This window comes from Xenopus tropicalis, chromosome 9 (assembly GCF_000004195.4).
Source record: "Xenopus tropicalis strain Nigerian chromosome 9, UCB_Xtro_10.0, whole genome shotgun sequence".
NCBI lineage: Eukaryota > Metazoa > Chordata > Amphibia > Anura > Pipidae > Xenopus > Xenopus tropicalis.
In genome coordinates this window covers 70,693,362-70,713,419 of record NC_030685.2, presented here as the reverse complement: position 1 = coordinate 70,713,419, position 20,058 = coordinate 70,693,362, and the positions used below count along the sequence as shown (strand labels likewise).

The window sequence follows — 20,058 nt, the reverse complement described above, 5'->3', positions numbered from 1 at the left end:
TGACTTCTAAGCATATGCAAATATTATTAATTAACACTGTATTTTTTTTTTTTTTTTTTTTTAAACTTGTATCAAAATATATCAAGTGTAACATCAGACCTGACAGCCACGGACACTTTGGGACGCACCGGTTACAGCAGAGGAGTATATTCATTTTGAAGCCTTTAGAACTACCCCACAGATCTGCTCCCTTGTCTTCCTTTTACATGGTTTGCAGGTTTGGGCTATGGTCATGTGATCATTTTGGAGGCAGGTCACATGACCAGAGGAACAAAAAAAAAAAAAATACAGGGCATTAAGGCACAGAGTTTGCCCAGGCCTAATAACCCATTGCAACCAATAAGAACAACTGCCCTGTAAATGCTACTTGCTGATTGGTTGGCTAGGCTAGTAGCCATCTAAACCAGCTGCTAATCAGACATTGAGTATACAGTATTTTATATATTTCTGGTTTTCCATGTGAGAGGTGACAATAATACATCAAGCAGTTCCATATAATCTTTAAGATAATCCAGTCAACCAGGGCCTGATCTAGAGGTAGTAAGTGGCAGCAGGGGGTAGGGTTGCCACTTTTTGTCATGGACAGGGACGTGTCTATGACAAAACCACCATGGCTAGTAATTTAGTGGCTAGGTCAGTAAAATACTGGCATGGCAGCAACCCTAGCAATGGGGATTTGCCTGTGTGACTGATTGGGTGGGTTGCTGGGGCTGAACATGTGGGGCACAGAGGGGCAGCAGGATACTGGGCCAAGTAGTATTGCCTGTTGCCAGATAACACACAGTGCAGAATATAAAACACATACGAGCAGATTTATCAAAGTCCGAATGAGTAGGAATGCAAAAAATTTGTATTTTTTCAAACTTATAGTACTTTGCGTTAATTCTATGATATTTTCGCTAAATTTCGCAACTTTTTGTGCTTTGCGTCAGTTTGGTCGACAAAATCGTATGTGTCGCAACGACTACGAAAGTTTCAGAATTCATTCAAGCTTCAGTATCTTGACTTATCCTCGGGCCAGGTTGGAGCTGCAGAGTGCCATTGAGCCCTATGGGAGACTTTCCTTGGGCCGGGTTGGAGCTGCAGAGTGCCATTGAGCCCTATGGGAGACTTTCCTTGGGCCAGGTTGGAGCTGCAGACTGCCATTGAGCCCTATGGTAGACTTTCCTTGGGCTGGGTTGGAGCTGCAGAGTGCCATTGAGCCCTATGGGAGACTTTCCTTGGGCTGGGTGTGAGCTGCAGAGTGCCATTGAGCCCTATGGGAGACTTTCCTTGGGCCCGGTTGGAGCTGCAGAGTGCCATTGAGCCCTATGGGAGACTTTCCTTGGGCCGGGTTGGAGCTGCAGAGTGCCATTGAGCCCTATGGGAGACTTTCCTTGGGCCAGGTTGGAGCTGCAGACTGCCATTGAGCCCTATGGGAGACTTTCCTTGGGCCGGGTTGGAGCTGCAGAGTGCCATTGAGCCCTATGGGAGACTTTCCTTGGGCCGGGTTGGAGCTGCAGAGTGCCATTGAGCCCTATGGGAGACATTCCTTGGGCCGGGTTGGAGCTGCAGAGTGCCATTGAGCCCTATGGGAGACTTTCCTTGGGCCGGGTTGGAGCTGCAGAGTGCCATTGAGCCCTATGGGAGACTTTCCTTGGGCCGGGTTGGAGCTGCAGAGTGCCATTGAGCCCTATGGGAGGCTTTCCTTGGGCCGGGTTGGAGCTGCAGAGTGCCATTGAGCCCTATGGGAGACTTTCCTTGGGCCAGGTTGGAGCTGCAGAGTGCCATTGAGCCCTATGGGAGACTTTCCTTGGGCCGGGTTGGAGCTGCAGAGTGCCATTGAGCCCTATAGGAGACTTTCCTTGGGCCAGGTTGGAGCTGCAGAGTGCCATTGAGCCCTATGGGAGACTTTCCTTGGGCCAGGTTGGAGCTGCAGAGTGCCATTGAGCCCTATGGGAGACTTTCCTTGGGCCGGGTTGGAGCTGCAGAGTGCCATTGAGCCCTATGGGAGACTTTCCTTGGGCCGGGTTGGAGCTGCAGAGTGCCATTGAGCCCTATGAGAGACTTTCATTGGGCCAGGTTGGAGCTGCAGAGTGCCATTGAGCCCTATGGGAGACTTTCCTTGGGCCGGGTTGGAGCTGCAGAGTGCCATTGAGCCCTATGGGAGACTTTCCTTGGGCCGGGTTGGAGCTGCAGAGTGCCATTGAGCCCTATGGGAGACTTTGCTTGGGCCGGGTTGGAGCTGCAGAGTGCCATTGAGCCCTATGGGAGACTTTCCTTGGGCCGGGTTGGAGCTGCAGAGTGCCATTGAGCCCTATGGGAGGCTTTCCTTGGGCCGGGTTGGAGCTGCAGAGTGCCATTGAGCCCTATGGGAGACTTTCCTTGGGCCGGGTTGGAGCTGCAGAGTTCCATTGAGCCCTATGGGAGACTTTCCTTGGGCCGGGTTGGAGCTGCAGAGTGCCATTGAGCCCTATGGGAGACTTTCCTTGGGCCGGGTTGGAGCTGCAGAGTTCCATTGAGCCCTATGGGAGACTTTCCTTGGGCCGGGTTGGAGCTGCAGAGTGCCATTGAGCCCTATGGGAGACTTTCCTTGGGCCAGGTTGGAGCTGCAGAGTGCCATTGAGCCCTATGGGAGACTTTCCTTGGGCCAGGTTGGAGCTGCAGAGTGCCATTGAGTCCTATGGGAGGCTTCCAAAATCATACATTGAAAATTCAAAGTCAGAAAGGTTTCGCGCAGTTTACGACCGTTCAGGTACTAAAATTTCGTAACTTTCAGATCGCAAGCACAAAATTTTCATACGACCACGATACAATTTTTCGCGCACATCAGAAATGATCGTATTTACTCCAAATTTTGCCAATCGTACTTTTAAACATCCGAAATTCGGACTTTGATAAATGTCCCCCCATCGTGTCTATGGCCCTGGCAATCAAGCACTTAATAGGCAGCACCGTAATTATCTATATCCGGGCTGTCCAACTGGAGGACTAAGGGCCGGATGTGGCCCTCTAAAGAAATTTTATGGCCCCTACTTAATGTAAAAAGATCAATGTACAGCCGGCTGCACCAGAAACAAAAGAATTTACACTTCATGACTCCTTTAGGGTCAATATGACACTCGTACTGCAAGAATGGCTATTAATAATATATGTCACTTGGCCGTTTTCCCAGCGAGCCCCAAAGATCATGCTCAAAATTCAATTAAGAATCTAGGGGTGGTGGGGTGCAACTTTTATATTTAAAAAACAACAAGTTAAGTCATGGAAATGTTATGAATTATAGCATTAAATATTTCATAATATCCTAAAGGAAAAGGACACTTGAACATAATGTGGGTATGTGCCAGGCACTTCACCGGACTGTTCAATATGCAGCTAAGGAATGTTCTGCAGCACATTATCAGGAATGTTCCATGTAAAGCACTTTACTCGTGCAGAGCTGGATCTCTCTGTTCTGCCAGAAATATAGGTTTCCACATACAGATGGGGCTTATTTATAAACATTGGGTAAATTTGCACCTGGGCAGTATCCCGTAGCAACCAATCAGTGATTAGATTTTTCCAGCCAGCTGCAGGTAGAACAATGGAAGCAAACCTCTGACTGGTTGCCATGGGTTACTGCCCAGATGCAAATCTGCCCAGTGTTTATAAATGACAGTGTATTTAAAAGGGGAGATTATACCATATCTCGTCTTATCCTGTGTCCCACTGGTCTGACCTACTGCCCAGCAATGTCAATGAAGCGCCTTTAGGATGCCATTGGGCTCTGTGGGTACCCTGTGTACCTATATTCAAGCATGTTTCATGCGTGCCAGGGGTTGTTTACCTTTAAATTAACTTTTAGTAGGATATAGACACTGATATCCCAGGACAATTTGCAATTGGTCTTTATTTTTTTTTTTTTTTTTTTGTGGTTTTTCAGTTATTTAGCTTTATCTTCAGTAGCTCTCTGGTTTGTTCAGCCCCTATCTAGTTGCTAGGGTCTTTACCTTAGAAACCAGGCAGTGGTTTATATTAGAGACTGAAATATGAATGGGAAAGGGGCTGAATTGAACGATTAGAAATAAAAAGTAACAAAAATAACACAATTGTAGCCTCACATAGCAACAGTTCCTGTTGATGGGTTCAATGGTCCCCATTTAAAAGCTGGATAGATGTAGACGTGGAAGGCAAATAATTTGAAAACTAATTTGATATTAATAATGAAGAACAATTGCAAAGTTGCTAGAAATAGGACAATGCTATGACTGATTTTTATTTGTAAAAATAGACCACCCCTTTAAAATATTTTATTTACCCAGTGAAGTATGAAAGGGCATGAAACATGCATGGTAAGAAGTCCTACCACCATGGATACTTCTGATTAGGAAAAGATCAAAGCTTTTAATTGTGTTGCTTTTCATCCTACACTGTGGTTGGTAGCAAGTCTATTATTAACCGATGGTGTCATCTAAACAAAGTACAGCACAGAATAATCTTATTTCTTTTAACAGCGTGTGGTTAGGTCAGTACGATAGGTTCACAGGTTCATTGGGAGGCACTTATTTATTTCTAGGCTACAACCTAAACAAAGACTGAGTCTGATAACTGCCAGTGATTTACATTCCCAGTGTCCTCTGTTCCTGCTTGCTTTATATAACATTTTATCCTGTCCCCATATTAAATATGTATTTTGTTATTTCTAAATCAGCACTGGGAAGCAGCTGGAAAAGGGAGGGGTTTGTTTATACAGGAGGCTTCTCAGTGGGCTGCTGGTTCATTTGCTAGTTCATTCAACAAACAGGAAATTAATTGTGACTTTTAATTACAGAATTTCCCCTGTTCAGTACGTATTTCATAAAGGGGTTCTAAACCCAACCATAATGCTATCCCTCTGCAGCCGTTGAACAAACTGAAATTATATAGGCAAGAAAATTCACTAATTAAAATGCACTATATCTGGTACCTTGCTGTTATCTCACATACAGAGATTATTATATCATTTTGGCATCATTATATGACACTGGAATCAAATATGGTAATAAAAGACAGACTTGTTCAGTGCTGGGAAACTGTGCTTAATGCTCCCAATTCCAATTGCTGGAACAAAGAACATGGAGCCAGATTTACACAGATCAGCTGGGATTCTCATTGGAGGTTTTTATGCATTTTAAAGCAGCCACTGGCTGTGGAGTTTGGTAAAAGTTTTTGAAAAATGTTGTTGTGCAATATTGCTTTAAGAATACAACCCTGGTGTTGCTGGACTAACTTTCATAATATGTTACAAAAGCCCTATCAGGGAAAAATGATCAACATGACCTATAGGAAACTTTTCATGTACATTCATATTTTGAAGAGTAGTTTTTTTAGTGTCAGTTTAACTCCGAACAACTGAGTTGTAATTTGGGAGGCGATGCTATAACTGGCAAAGGCAGTTGCGTGTAAATCAGATTAGTAATCATATGTTACCATATAGAAAAAAAAAGAGAAACCGTAAATGAGAAGCAGATTCATCCAGGCAAGGAAACAGGCATCATTAGTGAAACAGATAACCCTCAACAAGAGGCAACTCTGCACGTTACAGCAATGGAAAGACTCCAGTAGTATAGAGCAGGGGGAACAAAGCTTTCACTATACTGAAACAGTAGGTAAAATAGCAGATATATATATATATATGTAACAATGTGTCCTGTGTTCTACAGAAGAGGAAGGAAACAATGGGGGGTGTCACTTAAAAAACTCGGCGTGCCTAGGCCGACAAACAAAGCTCTTCCCTCAATAAATTTCTGGCAGCCAACAACAACTTTTTCAGGCCTTGATGGAGGTGTATCGCTAACGTGTTTATGGCTGGAAGCTAAATGCAGTCCCACACAATGATATATTGTTTGCTCAGAATGGTTAGCTAGGGCCCACACAGGGAGCTATGGGGGACCAGGCTGGCTCAAAAAAAGATCCGGATCTTTCTGAAAAAACAAAAACTGTGCCTAGCAATTAAAGGTTTAGGTTAACTTTTAGTATGTTATAGAATAGCCAATTCTTTTTAATTGACCTTCATTTGTTATTTCGTATAGTTTTTTTTAATTATTTGCCTTCGTCTGACCCCTTCCAGCTTCCACTGACCCCAGCAGCCAAGAATCTATTGTTATTGTTACTTTTTATTACTTATCTTTCTATTCAGGCCCTCTCTTATTCATATTCCATTCTCTCATTCAAACCACTGGTTGGATGTTAGGGTAATTTAGACCCTATCAACCAGATGCATGCTGAAATTCCAAACTGGAGAGTTGAACAAGTAGGTACATATTTCAAAAGCTGCAAATAATAAAAAAAAATGAAGACTAATTGCAAATTTTCTCTGAATATCACTCTCTGCATCATACTAAAAGTTAATTCTAAGGTGAACAATCCCTTTAATGTAATAACAGAGTGGGTTCATGTTATTGGAGACCTGACAGATATCCTTTTTCACAAATAAATAAATTCTGTGTGTGGGAATGTGAGTAAAGCAAGTCATTTGCCCACTGTATGGGGAAAATACAGTAGGGCAGCTCGGCACTAGAAAGCCACACTCAGCCCCTAACGCTCCCCTTTCAGAGCCTGCTACATACATGGATTTTACCTTTCGCACGTTCACAAAATATGTTCTGCAAATTCTTTGTTGCGCAGCTTTGAGTAGAACTTGCTGACACATTGTACTCCCAGATCAGCACATACTAAAACAATTTGCTTAAAGGCAAATTCATCATCCCAACATTTTTTTGGTTCCTAGTACTGTTTATAGGAGACCTACCAATCTCCTAGGGATGCACCCTATCAGCTCACCCTCACTGCCCTGTGGGGCAGTACAATCTATGGCAAGACAAGGGGTGAAAATCGCTCATCCCCTAATAACTTCTGCAGCAGAACTCAAGCGGCTGCATTGTGCAGCCTCTACAAACCCCAGGCAAAATTGGGGAAAAAGAGATGCACTTTCTTTCCTATATGTCAAATGAAATAATATAAATTCTTGTTCAAGAACATATCATCCATTGCTATACTTGCCCCAGCTTCTCCTGTGCACCAGAGGCAGGAGAATGCAACAAGGACTGGCACAGATCCCAAAGCCACAGTGAGGGGATGAGCTTTGCACTGTGCAGTATACAAACTCATTTATAATTTGCCCAATTCTCTATGAAAGAGTTGGAGAGGCCTCTTAGTTCCCTGCTCCTGGGCTTTGTATACAGATCCTTCTCAAGGGCTCTTCATTTATCTAAAGTACTAAGAAAACACTTAAAGACATTTCTAAGAACGTGCCAGCCAGGTGGGTGCTTTTGTCTGGAACACGCTTGCTTATACTTATCTGTCATTTCAAACCCTCCCCACAATACCTGTAAGTCACCCATGCAATATGTAGGCTTATAGGTAACAATAAAAGAAGCAGTACTGCCTGCTGTTTTAAATGAGTTCAATGAATGGAACTTTTGCATGACAACATTTTTGGCTAAATCGTTTTTACGGTTATTGTTAATTTTTTATTTTTTTATTTTGTAAGTCAAACAGGGAAACTGGAATTGGATTCAGTTTCCATCATCCTGGTTCTTTGGACAGTAAAATCCTTGTATAAAGGACTTCTGCTTATCTGTAAAGCCCTTGGCACATGTGGCGTTCCACCCACTGCATCTACGCGTTTTGGCATTGCGGTCTGCCTGCCACCACTCTGCATGTATGCAATTGCATAGGTCCCAATGTTTGAAAAAAGGAAAGGACACGGTTAGGCAGCGTGCCTAGCATGGCCCAAAAGTTTTGCACACACTAGCCAAACCCACAAAATACCACCCGAATTAACAAAAACACACCCCTTTTTACTATAAATGCACCAAAACCACGTACCTACCCAAACCAAATCCGAAGCCTTACATGATTTTTCATCACATAAACATGGAATTCGAAAATGGTTTACCGCGTCCATAGCGGAGGGATTTGGTTTTTGCCCAAATCTTCAATGAAGGATCTGGGGTTCGGCCAGATCCCAAAATTGTGGATTCAGTGCATCCCTACTTTTACATGGTTGGAATAGAAACATTGGGCGTAAAGAAGCACCAGTGTCATCAAGATGTTATAAAAGACACACTGGGGCTCATTTATAAACAAGCAATCAGTGATTTTTCGACAGCTGATTGCAGAACAATGAAAGCAAACCTCTGACTGGTTGCTATAGATTACTGCCCAGATGTTAAATTGCCCAGTGTTTATAAATAATCCCCACTCTGTCCCCTACATTTTATAACATATTGGGGCTAATTTATGAACACTGGGCAAATTTGCACCGGGCAGTAACCCATGGCAACCAATCACATGTTGTCTATCATTCAAGCCGAAGCTGGCTGACAACAAACAATTGCGGTGGTTGCTATGGGTTACTGCCCACGGGCAAATTTGCCCAGTGTTTATAAATAAGGCCCATTGTGCCCCCAGCATATTATGGGACAATCTGGCCCTCCATTAATTTTATAACACTGTGCCCCCAAGCATTTCATGGGACCATCTAGCCCCCAACTGCAGACATACTGTGGACCCCAAGCGTTTCATGGGACTATCTAGCCTCCACGCATTTCATAACACACTGCGGACCCCAAGCATTTCATGACACATTTCTGCAAAACCACGGGCTGCACTGGCACTGCAGAAAACACAGGCGCTGCACTAGACACACTTCAGGTACCATTTTCAGTATGCTTATTACAATAAAGCCAGTCTATCACACTAAAGACTCACTACAGAAGTCACAAGGCGTAGGTCAATGACCCACAGAGTACCAGTACCGAGGTTCTCAGGACTGCAGAAGGCAAACCTGGTAGAATGACCTGATTCTGAATTCCCCTACTGCACAGGGAATGCTACCAGACAAGATCACTGGCACAGAAAAGGGATCTCCCCTACAATGTTGCGGGAGTCAGAACCAGAGAACAGAAAGTCAAACACAAATACTGCTTTTAAGTGCAACTGCATTTACAAATGAGTTTTAAACCATTAAAGATTTGTAATACAGGTATGGGACCTGTTATCCAGATTGCTTGAGACCTAGGGTTTTTGGATCCCGATAACTTAAGTCTACTCAGAAATCATTTAAACATGAATTAAACCCAATAGGATTGTTTTTACCCTAATAAGGATTCATTTTATCTTAGTTGGGTTTTATTATTACAGAGAAAAATGATTTGCTTATAATGGAGTCTATGGGAGATGGTGTTCCCTTAATTCGGAACTTTCTGGATAATGGGTTTCTGGATAACCGATCCCATACCTGTAGCTGTATGTTGGAAAGTAGCTTAGCATTACATTTGATTCCATTAACAATCTCCATCACCGTGAACTCAAACTGGGGACAAGTCTCCCTGTTCATGCCCGTCGCAGCCTTTGGGCAGTGCAAGTTTATGAGGCACCCTGTCCTTAATAAACATTTGCTGTATGATTTAGACTGTTGGCACGAGACTGCAGGAAACATTTGTCCCATCTCCACAACTCTTTTTGCTGAATGAAAAAGCTCTGGGGACAATTTTCTCGGCCGAAATGGTTTTCATTTACTTGTATCAATGTGGCTTTATTGGAGATGATAGCGTGTAATTATTTTGTTCTGACTCTGGCAAATGAGCACAGAGCCTACAGTTGATGATCTCTGTGAGTCAATCAAATTGTTTGCAGAGAGAAATCTATTATCCAATAATGAAACACAGAAGAGGAAACTGCTACATGTATGCAGCCAAACCCTCATTTTACTCTCCTGCGGTTTGTGCTTTCCTAGATTTTGTGCCCTTTTTTGCATTCCCCTCCAATTTTAATGCATTGAATGTGCATTTCCTGGATCTACACCGTGTAATTCACACGTTTTAAGCCCTCATTTTGTCCCAATATCCTCTTTGTCCCCCGTGAATGTTACTCTTTGTGACACATTTTCCTGAATTTTCAGTCATCTTTTCATTACAATTCACCCCACTTCTCGAGTCAAACCTCAATTTTACATCCCCCGTTGTATTGATATTAAAAATATCTTTGCCCATTCAGAAACAGTTGCATTCAAACTTTCAGGGAGCAATGAAGCCCTGTGCCAATTACATATGTGCAAACGCACATTTATAAATAGGCACAAAATCTTACCCGTAGAATGGCAATTTAAATGTGTTTGCCAAGGCTATTTTAACAACTGGCAAACAGACTGGCAATCTGTGGATTCTGGCAAATGCCAGAGAGGCTGCTGTAAGATGCCATAGACCAGTTATCCCCAACCAGTGGCCCCCGGGGCAAAATGTTGCTCACCAACCCCTTGAATGTTGCTCTCAGTGCCCCCAAACCAGGTACAGGTATGGGATCCGTTATCCGGAAAACCCATTATCCAGAAAGCTCCAAATTACGGAATGCCTTACTCCCATAGACCATAAATAATTCAGATTTTTAAACTGCATTACCCTTTTCTCTGTAATAATAAAACAGTACCTTGTATTTGATCCCAACTAAGATACAATTAATCCTTATTGGAGGCAAACCAATCTTATTGGGTTTAATTAATGTTTTATTGTTTTTTTAGTAGACTTAAGACATGGAGATCCAAATTACAGAAAGACCCCTTATCCGGAATACCCTTGGTCCCGAGCATTCTGGATAATGGGTCCCATACCTGTAGTTATTTTTCAAGTTTTGGTTGAATACAAACAAGATTTACTACCAAATAAAGCCCCTGTAAGCTGATGTACCTGTGCTCCACGCTGGTTGTGATAATCTACCACATTACTTAATTTTCTTTATATTAACTTAATAAGGTGAAAGTGGAAAAAAACATGTTTTAAGGCTGATGGCCCACAGGGAGATTATTCGTCCTCAGTTAAATCTCTGCTACTGCGGGCAACTAATCGACGCGAAATGGCTAATATTAACAGTAATCTCCCTGTGGGCCATAAATCCTAACGCTGAGACCTGTTCTATTAGGATCCATGTTGGTGCTTTTGTTACTGCACTGGCTGACTATGTGTGTAACAGAGGCCATTAGTACATGGAAAAATCACACAAACACAGCACAGCATTAGATTGGGTCCAATACAGAGATTGTTGCTATGGTATAGCTATAGGGTAACCAGAACCAACATTTGCTGAGGGCATCAGATGTCGAAGGGGTCCTTACTGATTGTTAATAAAACAGATAACTCATTTATAAACACTGGGCTAATTTGCTTGTGGGCAGTAACCCATAGCAACCTATCAGGGGTTGCTTGATTTCAGCCAGCTACAGGTTGAACAACAAAAGCAAATATCTCATTGGTTGCCATAGGTTACATGTCCAGGGGGTTCTTACTAATTGTGGATGCTGAACAGATTTTGTTTTGGGCCCCAGTAAGTTCTAAATACCTCACTACTTATCTTAAACAGAGTTTAAGATAAAAAGTGTAAAAGAACCCACATAGAAAGCATTTCCACTCTCTGTACCTTTTTACATTTTTTTTATCGATTCCCCTTTTACTTAAAGTTATAATGAGAATCCTCTATGGCCTCTGAAACTCAGATTCTGGTAAACTGGTAAATTCCTGGTATATTTCCTTGCGGTGCAGCAGATCTCTGTCGCAGCAGTATCTTCTTTCCAGATAATCAGGTTTTTCCACTCCCTCAGATCTCCCATTGTGGGTTCCTTTATCCAAAATGTTTTCCTTTGCAATGCTACCCTGGCCTCATTGTGCGCAGCAACCAATGCGAAGCTGCGGAGCAAATTCCTTCTATTATCACAAACATCAAGGGGATGTGCTCTAGTTTTATCTGGTGGTGCAACAAATATGCTTTACTAGCACAGAAAGGTAAACTATCACTTGGGAAAATACTGCTGTACAACATGTGAATTTGTTGGCAAAAAGGAACTGTCTTTATAGTCTGCCCATTAAAGGACTAGGAAATACCCAAAGTGATATTTTACTAGCTTGACATCCTTAATGAAATTTATAGATACCTTTAAATCCAGCTGTTCTATTTGTAACCCTTAGTGATGGAGAACATCTTGTCCGCCATCTTTGCTTTTCTGTAGCTTGGCATTGATCTCTGCATATGTGCAACAGGTTCCAGCAAAATACATCCGGCAAAATTTCAGTAGGTCAACAGGTGGCACGATCGGCCCATCTGCACAAGCAATATACTGAGTAATAAGTAATAAGGTGCATGGGACCAAAACAAGGCCCTTCAACATCATCAGATGAGTAGCTCTTCCCATGTCTGGCTGGCTTTATTCCTTTACCACAGCTGCAGGAATGCTGTTCCATGCATTCCAATTTTTTTGCCATGTTATCTTGTCATTTTCTTCTGTTCAACTTCATGTTGTCTCCCCTGGTTCTAGACATCTTCTATGTCCCGAAAAAGTTCCTAGTTATTTGCTCATAATATATCTGAATGTCTCCACAATGTTGTGTCTCATACCCCTTCTTATTTTAGATTATAAACTCAAATGAGCAGGGCCATCTTTCCCTACTGTAATTCCCTGGATTCAGAAAAAATGAGCAGGACAAAATCAGGATACACCAGACCTTTTTGGTGAAGATGGAGTTACTTAGTAGTAGCTACTAAATGTATGTATATCTTTATTTATAAATCGCTACTTATGTACGCAGAGCTATACAGTAGAGTAGATGAATATAAACAAGGGGTTATTAAAATAATAATAGATAAATACAAAGTATAGCAATAAATACAAGGTACAGTTGCAATAAGTTAAGAGTTAAAGAGACAAGAGGATGGAGGTCCCTGCCCTGTAGAGCTTACAATCTAAATGCCAGAAAATACCCTGCCATAGCCAATACTGAAAATTGTCTCTGCTAAAGCACATTTAGAGACAGTTACCAGTAAATGATCAGCATTGTCTATTTCTGTAGCTGTGACAAGTAGCTGCTACTAGTAGCTCTGTGTATCTTCACACTGCAGAGTGCAGGGACCCTATGGTTGCTCTCAGTGGCAGTCAATACTAAATAGGACTCCAAATGAGCAAACAGCAAACTGAACCGAAGGGGAGAAAAGCCAGATGCACAAAACTCTGGAATCCCAGCTGTACATAACTGTATAATTGTTAGCATAGCTGACATTTTTAGCACCATGGCCCTTTCATACAGTACATTCTTCCAATTATTAAGCCCAGATCTGTGGAAAGCCCACAAAGTTGGATATATCAGAACTGCAGGGGGTGACAGATTGTCTATCTTTATAACTTTATAACTTAAAAAATCTGGATTTCATAAAAAAAAGTGCCTGTAGCCAACATCTATTGTCAATGACTGACAGTTTTTTTTTTAGCAGTGCGAGTATAATTATTAAAGGGTATGTGCTCAATATGTGTAAATGTTTTTTTCATTTAATTAAATGTATTTAAAAATAATAATTGGAGAGTATGTATTTTATGCATGTGTAGTTCATATGGGTGCCTGTATTTTCAGATATGGGCCTATTTTTTTATACAGCACTGTAGAAGTTGCAGACACAAGGATAGTTCCAGAGCCAGGTAGGCTGACACTCATTTACCCCGGGCAGAAGAGCAAAAGCACTAAGGGGCACAAGTGCCGATGAGTGGAGCAAATTGACTCAGGGAAATGGTTGTGGTCTGCTCCTTCTGGCAGAAAAAATCTGGCATGAAGGGCAATGCAGGGTGGCCAGCCTTGACCCTACCACCTGCACTAAGTACAGAGCCCTGTTGCCATCTGCATCTGTTGCTCCCTAAGGGGAACTCCACCCAAACACAGCTAAGCTTTATGAAAAATAAAGCCCCGCCCCCTGTTCCCCTGCTGATCTGACTATTTTGAGACTCATATAAAATGTAACAGTAGTTGACTATCCTCAGCCTGCCTTCAGCCTGCATCCTCCAAATCCCACAATTCCCTGCACACGTGATGTCAATAGGGAAAGGAACGTCACAGTGCAATGCATTGTGGGTTATGTAGTTCCTGCATGCTGTCTGTAAGCTGTGGATACATTGTTACAATTTGCAACATCAATGTTTTAGTCCCTCCTCCCCTGCCAGGATTTCAAATGATGCAGAAAGAGAAGAACTGTTTTGCAGCTGGATTTCAGCATATAAAAACGGTATTTATTCATACTTTTTAAAGGAACAGATTGCAATGATAGGTATATTAGGGGTTAAGGGTGTAGTGTGGGGCTCTTCAACAAAATTTTGGTTCGGATACCAGAGTTCCCTTTAAGGGACAGGTAGGGGAAGGGAGGCGCTGTCGAAAATTGTGGCAAACAGAAAAATAAAATCAGTCAACCAGAGCCTTATTTTCCTGGATCACCCATGACCAAATAATAATCAAAGTAAAATCTAATAAACATTTATATTTATATATTTATTGTGACTTGAAAAAATGTATTTTTTCCCCCAACTATTTAGTTGAGGACAGACAGAAAGCAGTTGAACTGGTGGCATTTGGGGCATAATAAGTCCATGGAACGTCTTACGCTTGCACAATACTGCCTTTGTCAGCCTACTCTGGGGGTTGGTTAAAGATGCCTTTTTTCCCTGTGGTTGCACCATTTCTTCTCAATAACATTAAGTCAGAAATTCATATTTGGGAGCAGGCGGATTAATAACCCCAGTTACGGAAGATAAATGTCAGCTATTTGCAGAAGAGGATTTGGAACCTTATGTACAGTATGATTAACCACTAATCTACTGTTTAGAATACTAAAGGGACCCTAACCCTAGAAATGTGCCACTCTATGCAGAAACACACGCTGACTGGGTGGCCTTTGCCTTATCAGTCTGTATTTATTTGAAATTAAAAGGTTGTCCTCTACTGCATCAAGTCATAATAAATTGCTTTCCTACTCCAGACGGCTACACGTTCAGTAGTTTATGGGGTAATACAGGCATAACTTCTCTCTGCTCATACACCTCATAGCAACCAACTAGCAGTTACAATTTGGTAGCAGTTGGGACTCAACATTGGTGGATACAGAATGCACTGTAGAAGTTCTTAAAAATGTAATTAATAGGCCCCCCAGCAATCTGTCTATTAACTACAGGGTAACAGGTGCAAAATTTGCTCCTATTCTAGTAAACCATTGCAAGCAAGCATTGCAAACCTTTACTGGTTCGCTGTTTAAAATAAGGATGCACCTAATCCACTATTCTGGGATTTGGGCGAATCATGAATCCTTGCGGCCGAATCCCAAACTGAATCCCAACCCTAATTAACCCTGAAAATTAAGGAAAGTTAGGGCTAAAGAGTGCACAGTGGTGTTCATGTGATTTTATGCATTCAGATTAGATTCAGCCAGGTACTTACATTTAGGCAAATTCCAAATCCTGAATTTGGTGCATCCCTGGTTTAAAAGCAGCTAATAGGTTGCTATGGGTTACTAGACCTGGTGCCAATGTTGTAACATCTGCTTTACATTAATACTACTCACAATACAAATACAATTACCTCTTCTGTGAACCTCTGTCTCACAGTACAGACAATTTTATTATAATAGTGTTACCATTATTTATGCCCAGTACCTTAAGGCAAAAACAAATCCTAAAGACCCTGTGAGTGCAACACCATTCCTAATGATTACCTGGGTTTACTAACCCCCTTACTCTGTTAATTCTTTGTAGCACACTAAGGGGCACATTTACTAATCCACGAACGTCCAAAAAGCGTCTGAATGCGTTTTTTACGTAATGATCAGTATTTTACGATTTTTTCGTAAATTGTTGCGACTTTTTTGTAGCCGTTACGACTTTTTCTAAAATTGTCGCAACTTTTTCGTAGCGTTACGACTTGCATGAATTGTTGCGACTTTTTTGTAGCCGTCGCGCCGAGTACGAAAGTTTCGGATTCATTCAAGCTTCAGTATCGTGACTTTCCTTGGGCCGGGTTGGAGCTGCAGAGTGCCATTGAGCCCTATGGGAGACTTTCCTTGGGCCCGGTTGGGGCTGCAGAGTGCCATTGAGCCCTATGGGAGACTTTCCTTGGGCCGGGATGGAGCTGCAGAGTGCCATTGAGCCCTATGGGAGACTTTCCTTGGGGCCGGGTTGGAGCTGCAGAGTGCCATTGAGCCCTATGGGAGGCTTTCCTTGGGCCGGGTTGGAGCTGCAGAGTGCCATTGAGCCCTATGGGAGGCTTTCCTTGGGCCGGGTTGGAGCTGCAGAGTGCCATTGAGCCCTATGGGAGGCTTTCCTTGGGCCGGGTTGGAGCTGCAGAGTGCCATTGAGCCCTATGGGAGACTTTCCTTGGGCCGGGTTGGAGCTGCAGAGTGCCATTGAGCCCTATGGGAGACTTTCCTTGGGCCGGGTTGGAGCTGCAGAGTGCCATTGAGCCCTATGGGAGACTTTCCTTGGGCCGGGTTGGAGCTGCAGAGTGCCATTGAGCCCTATGGGAGACTTTCCTTGGGCCGGGTTGGAGCTGCAGAGTGCCATTGAGCCCTATGGGAGACTTTCCTTGGGCCGGGTTGGAGCTGCAGAGTGCCATTGAGCCCTATGGGAGACTTTCCTTGGGCCGGGTTGGAGCTGCAGAGTGCCATTGAGCCCTATGGGAGACTTTCCTTGGGCCGGGTTGGAGCTGCAGAGTGCCATTGAGCCCTATGGGAGACTTTCCTTGGGCCGGGTTGGAGCTGCAGAGTGCCATTGAGCCTATGGGAGGACTTTCCTTGGGCCGGGTTGGAGCTGCAGAGTGCCATTGAGCCCTATGGGAGACTTTCCTTGGGCCGGGTTGGAGCTGCAGAGTGCCATTGAGCCCTATGGGAGACTTTTCCTTGCGGCCGGGTTGGAGCTGCAGAGTGCCATTGAGCCCTATGGGAGACTTTCCTTGGGCCAGGTTGGAGCTGCAGAGTGCCATTGAGCCCTATGGGAGACTTTCCTTGGGCCAGGTTGGAGCTGCAGAGGGCCATTGAGCCCTATGGGAGACTTTCCTTGGGCCGGGTTGGAGCTGCAGAGTGCCATTGAGCCCTATGGGAGACTTTCCTTGGGCCCGGTTGGGGCTGCAGAGTGCCATTGAGTCCTATGGGAGGCTTCCAAAATCATGCGAAGTCTGAAATGTTTGCCCGCCGTTTACGAGTGCTCAATACGAAAAAGTCGCGACAATATATGAGCAAATCGTAACGGCTATGAAAAAGTCACGACAATTCACGCAAGTCGTAAAGGCTACGAAAAAGTCGTAACGGCGACAAAAAAATTCGCAAAAAATACGAAAAAGTCGCAAAATGTTCATTTCCAATCCGAATTTTTCCCATTCGGATTCGTGGATTAGTAAATGTGCCCCTAAGGGTTTGTGCTTATAAGAGTTTCTTCCAGCGCTCCCCTGCAGTGGCATTCTCCTGCAATCCAGTGCATGGGGAGTGCAGGAAGAAACGCATCTCATTCTTCCTTATGGGGTTGTATTAACACAGACGCATGTAAGCACTGAATGCAACATGCTGCAATCCACCTGTGTTCGGCGCCTACATGCACCAGTGCTATTACAGTCCCATAAGGAAGAATGGGATGCGTTTCGCGAGTACGAGACCCAATGAGCCAGACACAGATCGGCTGCACCTGCTCGGCTCAGCCTCATGTCTCAAGTAATGAAAAGCTTGTAAAATGCCATCAGGGAGGAATAATCCGGCTCCAGTTTTTATAGCAAAACGCAACATATTCCCCGGTTCTATAAAGGTATATGAGGTTGTTTTATATTCTCTGGTACACGCACCATAAATGTGCGCCAAATGGGAGTCCTATTCTGTGAATGGAGGGGCAGATTTTGGTTGCATTATACAGTGCCTACTGCAACAGAAAAAAGAAAAGCCCACGCAAAATGTACTGCCCCTTTAGGGCTCTGGCACACGGGGAGACTAGTCGCCCCCCGTGTGCCAGAGCCCTAAAGGGGCAGTACATTTTGCGTGGGCTTTTCTTTTTTCTGTTGCAGTAGGCACTGTATAATGCAACAAATCTCCCTTGTCGCGGGCGACTAATCTCCCTGAAATGCCATCCCACCGGCGAGAATGTAAATTGCCGGTGGGATGGCATACGCAGCGCCATGATTTCACCGAAATTGCGGGAGATGCCTTGAGAGGCGTCACATATGCCATCCCACCGGCGATTTACATTCTCGCCGGTGGGATGGCATTTCGGGGAGATTTGTTGCGCGCGACTAATCTCCCCGTGTGCCAGAGCCCTTAAGGCTTGATTCCATATTGGTGAAGTGTAAAACAAACATTTTGGTTTCAAGGAATACAAGTTTAAAGACCCCCTTTGCTTAACTTGGTCATAGAGATCTAAACTAAGCATTTACTTAGCAATATTACTAACAATAGCAATATATTTTATATATCTATTTAAGACCTTGACCCATTTGTAGCACACAATTCTGTTAAATCTCAATAAAATACAGTTTTATGGCTTAATGGCTTAATGTTTACACTGACTGTTGTTATCATCTTTAGCCTTAAAAGAACAGTAACAATTGGTGTATTCGTGTAATTAATATATTATGTACTATTGCCCTGCACTGGTAAAAGTTGTGTATTTGCTACAGAAACTGCTATAGTTTATACAAACAAAGCTGCTATGTAGCCATGGGGGCAGCCATTCAAGCTGTAAAAAAGGTACAAGTTACATAACCAGGTAACAGATAAGTTGAATAGATTCCCATTGTATTCTACAGAGCTTATCCTTTATCTGCTTAGGTAACCTGTACCTTTTCTCCTTTTTTCCAGCTCGAATGGCTGCCCCCATAGCTACACAGCAGCTTATTTATAAAAACTATAGTAGCCTTTTTGAAGCAAACAAACAACTTTTACAAGTGCAGGGCAACAGTACATTAGATTTTAACTACTTTTAACTACTTAAACTCTCTTGCCTGACCAAAGTAACTATAGTACTGAGCAGAGTAATTATTCTGTTAAAGTCACAGTTGCCAATTATCAAGAATATGGATAAATAAAGAACTTCCCCAGAATAAGAGACAGAGCCATTCTCCCTCCTATCAGATGACACAATTTACCAAGTACCCCATGAAAATGTTTGTCTGCAGAACTTACCCTCTTTTTTTTGACTGAGTGGCCTCAGAGAGGACTGCAGCAGTCAAAACATCCCTGATTGCCTGCAAGGAAGAAACCTTTTCCAAATATGTTACTATCTAAGTCCTATAAGTTTCTTCCGTGAATACAACGCAGCATGCATTTGGAAGTGCTGTATTCATGAGGGGCTAGGGGTGGTATGTGGGCGTACCAGTGAATGCCTCCTAGCTTCTGAATCGTCCAAATGGGCAACCTCAGAAGTGCCAAGTCTGCAGCAGGGCCCTGTAATTACTGCCTACAGGGCTGCGTTGTGCTTTCAGCACTGCGCATTGTGCACCTTGCACTGGATTTATGAGGCTCACACATTCATATTCTTGTCCTGATCATTTTCAATTGGTTAGAAAATTTCAGTTGGATAAAGATAAAATCTGTGCATGTATCTGCCGATATCCTCGGGGGAACTACAATGCATTTCCAGGAAGTCACTTTCGTACAATAGGGGTCTGCCAAATATTTCATGTTCGGAACATCGTCTGGTTTGTAATTTTTAGGGCTTAATCCTACAATTTCAGTCTGAATGTTAATTTTAGATTGTTGCATTTAAACGTATGATCGATACCCGAACACACACAACATTTAAAAATACGATCAATATCTGAACAACACAGAGCACAGCGCCGGTGGGCATAGAGTTACCGCCTGTCCAGTTTTGACCCGGACAGCCTGGTTTTCGGAGGGGCTGCCCTGTCAAAACTACCTGTCCAGGAAATTTGGATAGGACTTCCCTGATTGACCTGGCGATTGGCCGAAAGCCACAACATAGTCCTACTTCATGATGTCATGGTTCTGCCCCCCAACATCACTAGTTCCCCCATGATGTCATTGTCCCACTACCCGTGACTTCACCGATTTCCCTGTAGGGAAGGTGGGCACAGGGCAACCCTGTCATTACTGCCAGCCACAGGGTAAGCACAGCCCTGTCCTTCGGACCTTGCAATCCTTGGCTCTCCCTACCTTGCGAGTCGGAATGACACAGAAGTTAGGGGCTGGTAGGGGTGTGCCTACGGCCTCTCTTTAAAGGATACCTATCACCATAAAATGGTTCCCCCGCAAGAGGTGCGGGCT

General features: G+C 43.3%; 1 protein-coding gene across 4 annotated transcripts in view; it reads right to left on the bottom strand.

Annotated features, from left to right (window-relative positions):
• cobll1 (cordon-bleu WH2 repeat protein like 1) overlaps nucleotides 1-20,058 on the bottom strand; it is a 94,386-nt gene that overhangs the window by 49,144 nt on the left and 25,184 nt on the right. The window contains exon 1 of one of the 4 annotated variants that reach the window (XM_031892770.1): nucleotides 129-212. The exons of the other annotated variants lie outside the window; for them this stretch is intronic. Coding sequence (XP_031748630.1) covers nucleotides 129-154 — 26 coding nt within the window. The 5' untranslated portion in view covers nucleotides 155-212. Of the gene's footprint in view, nucleotides 1-128; nucleotides 213-20,058 lie in introns of those variants that run through there. 4 annotated transcript variants of the gene reach the window in all.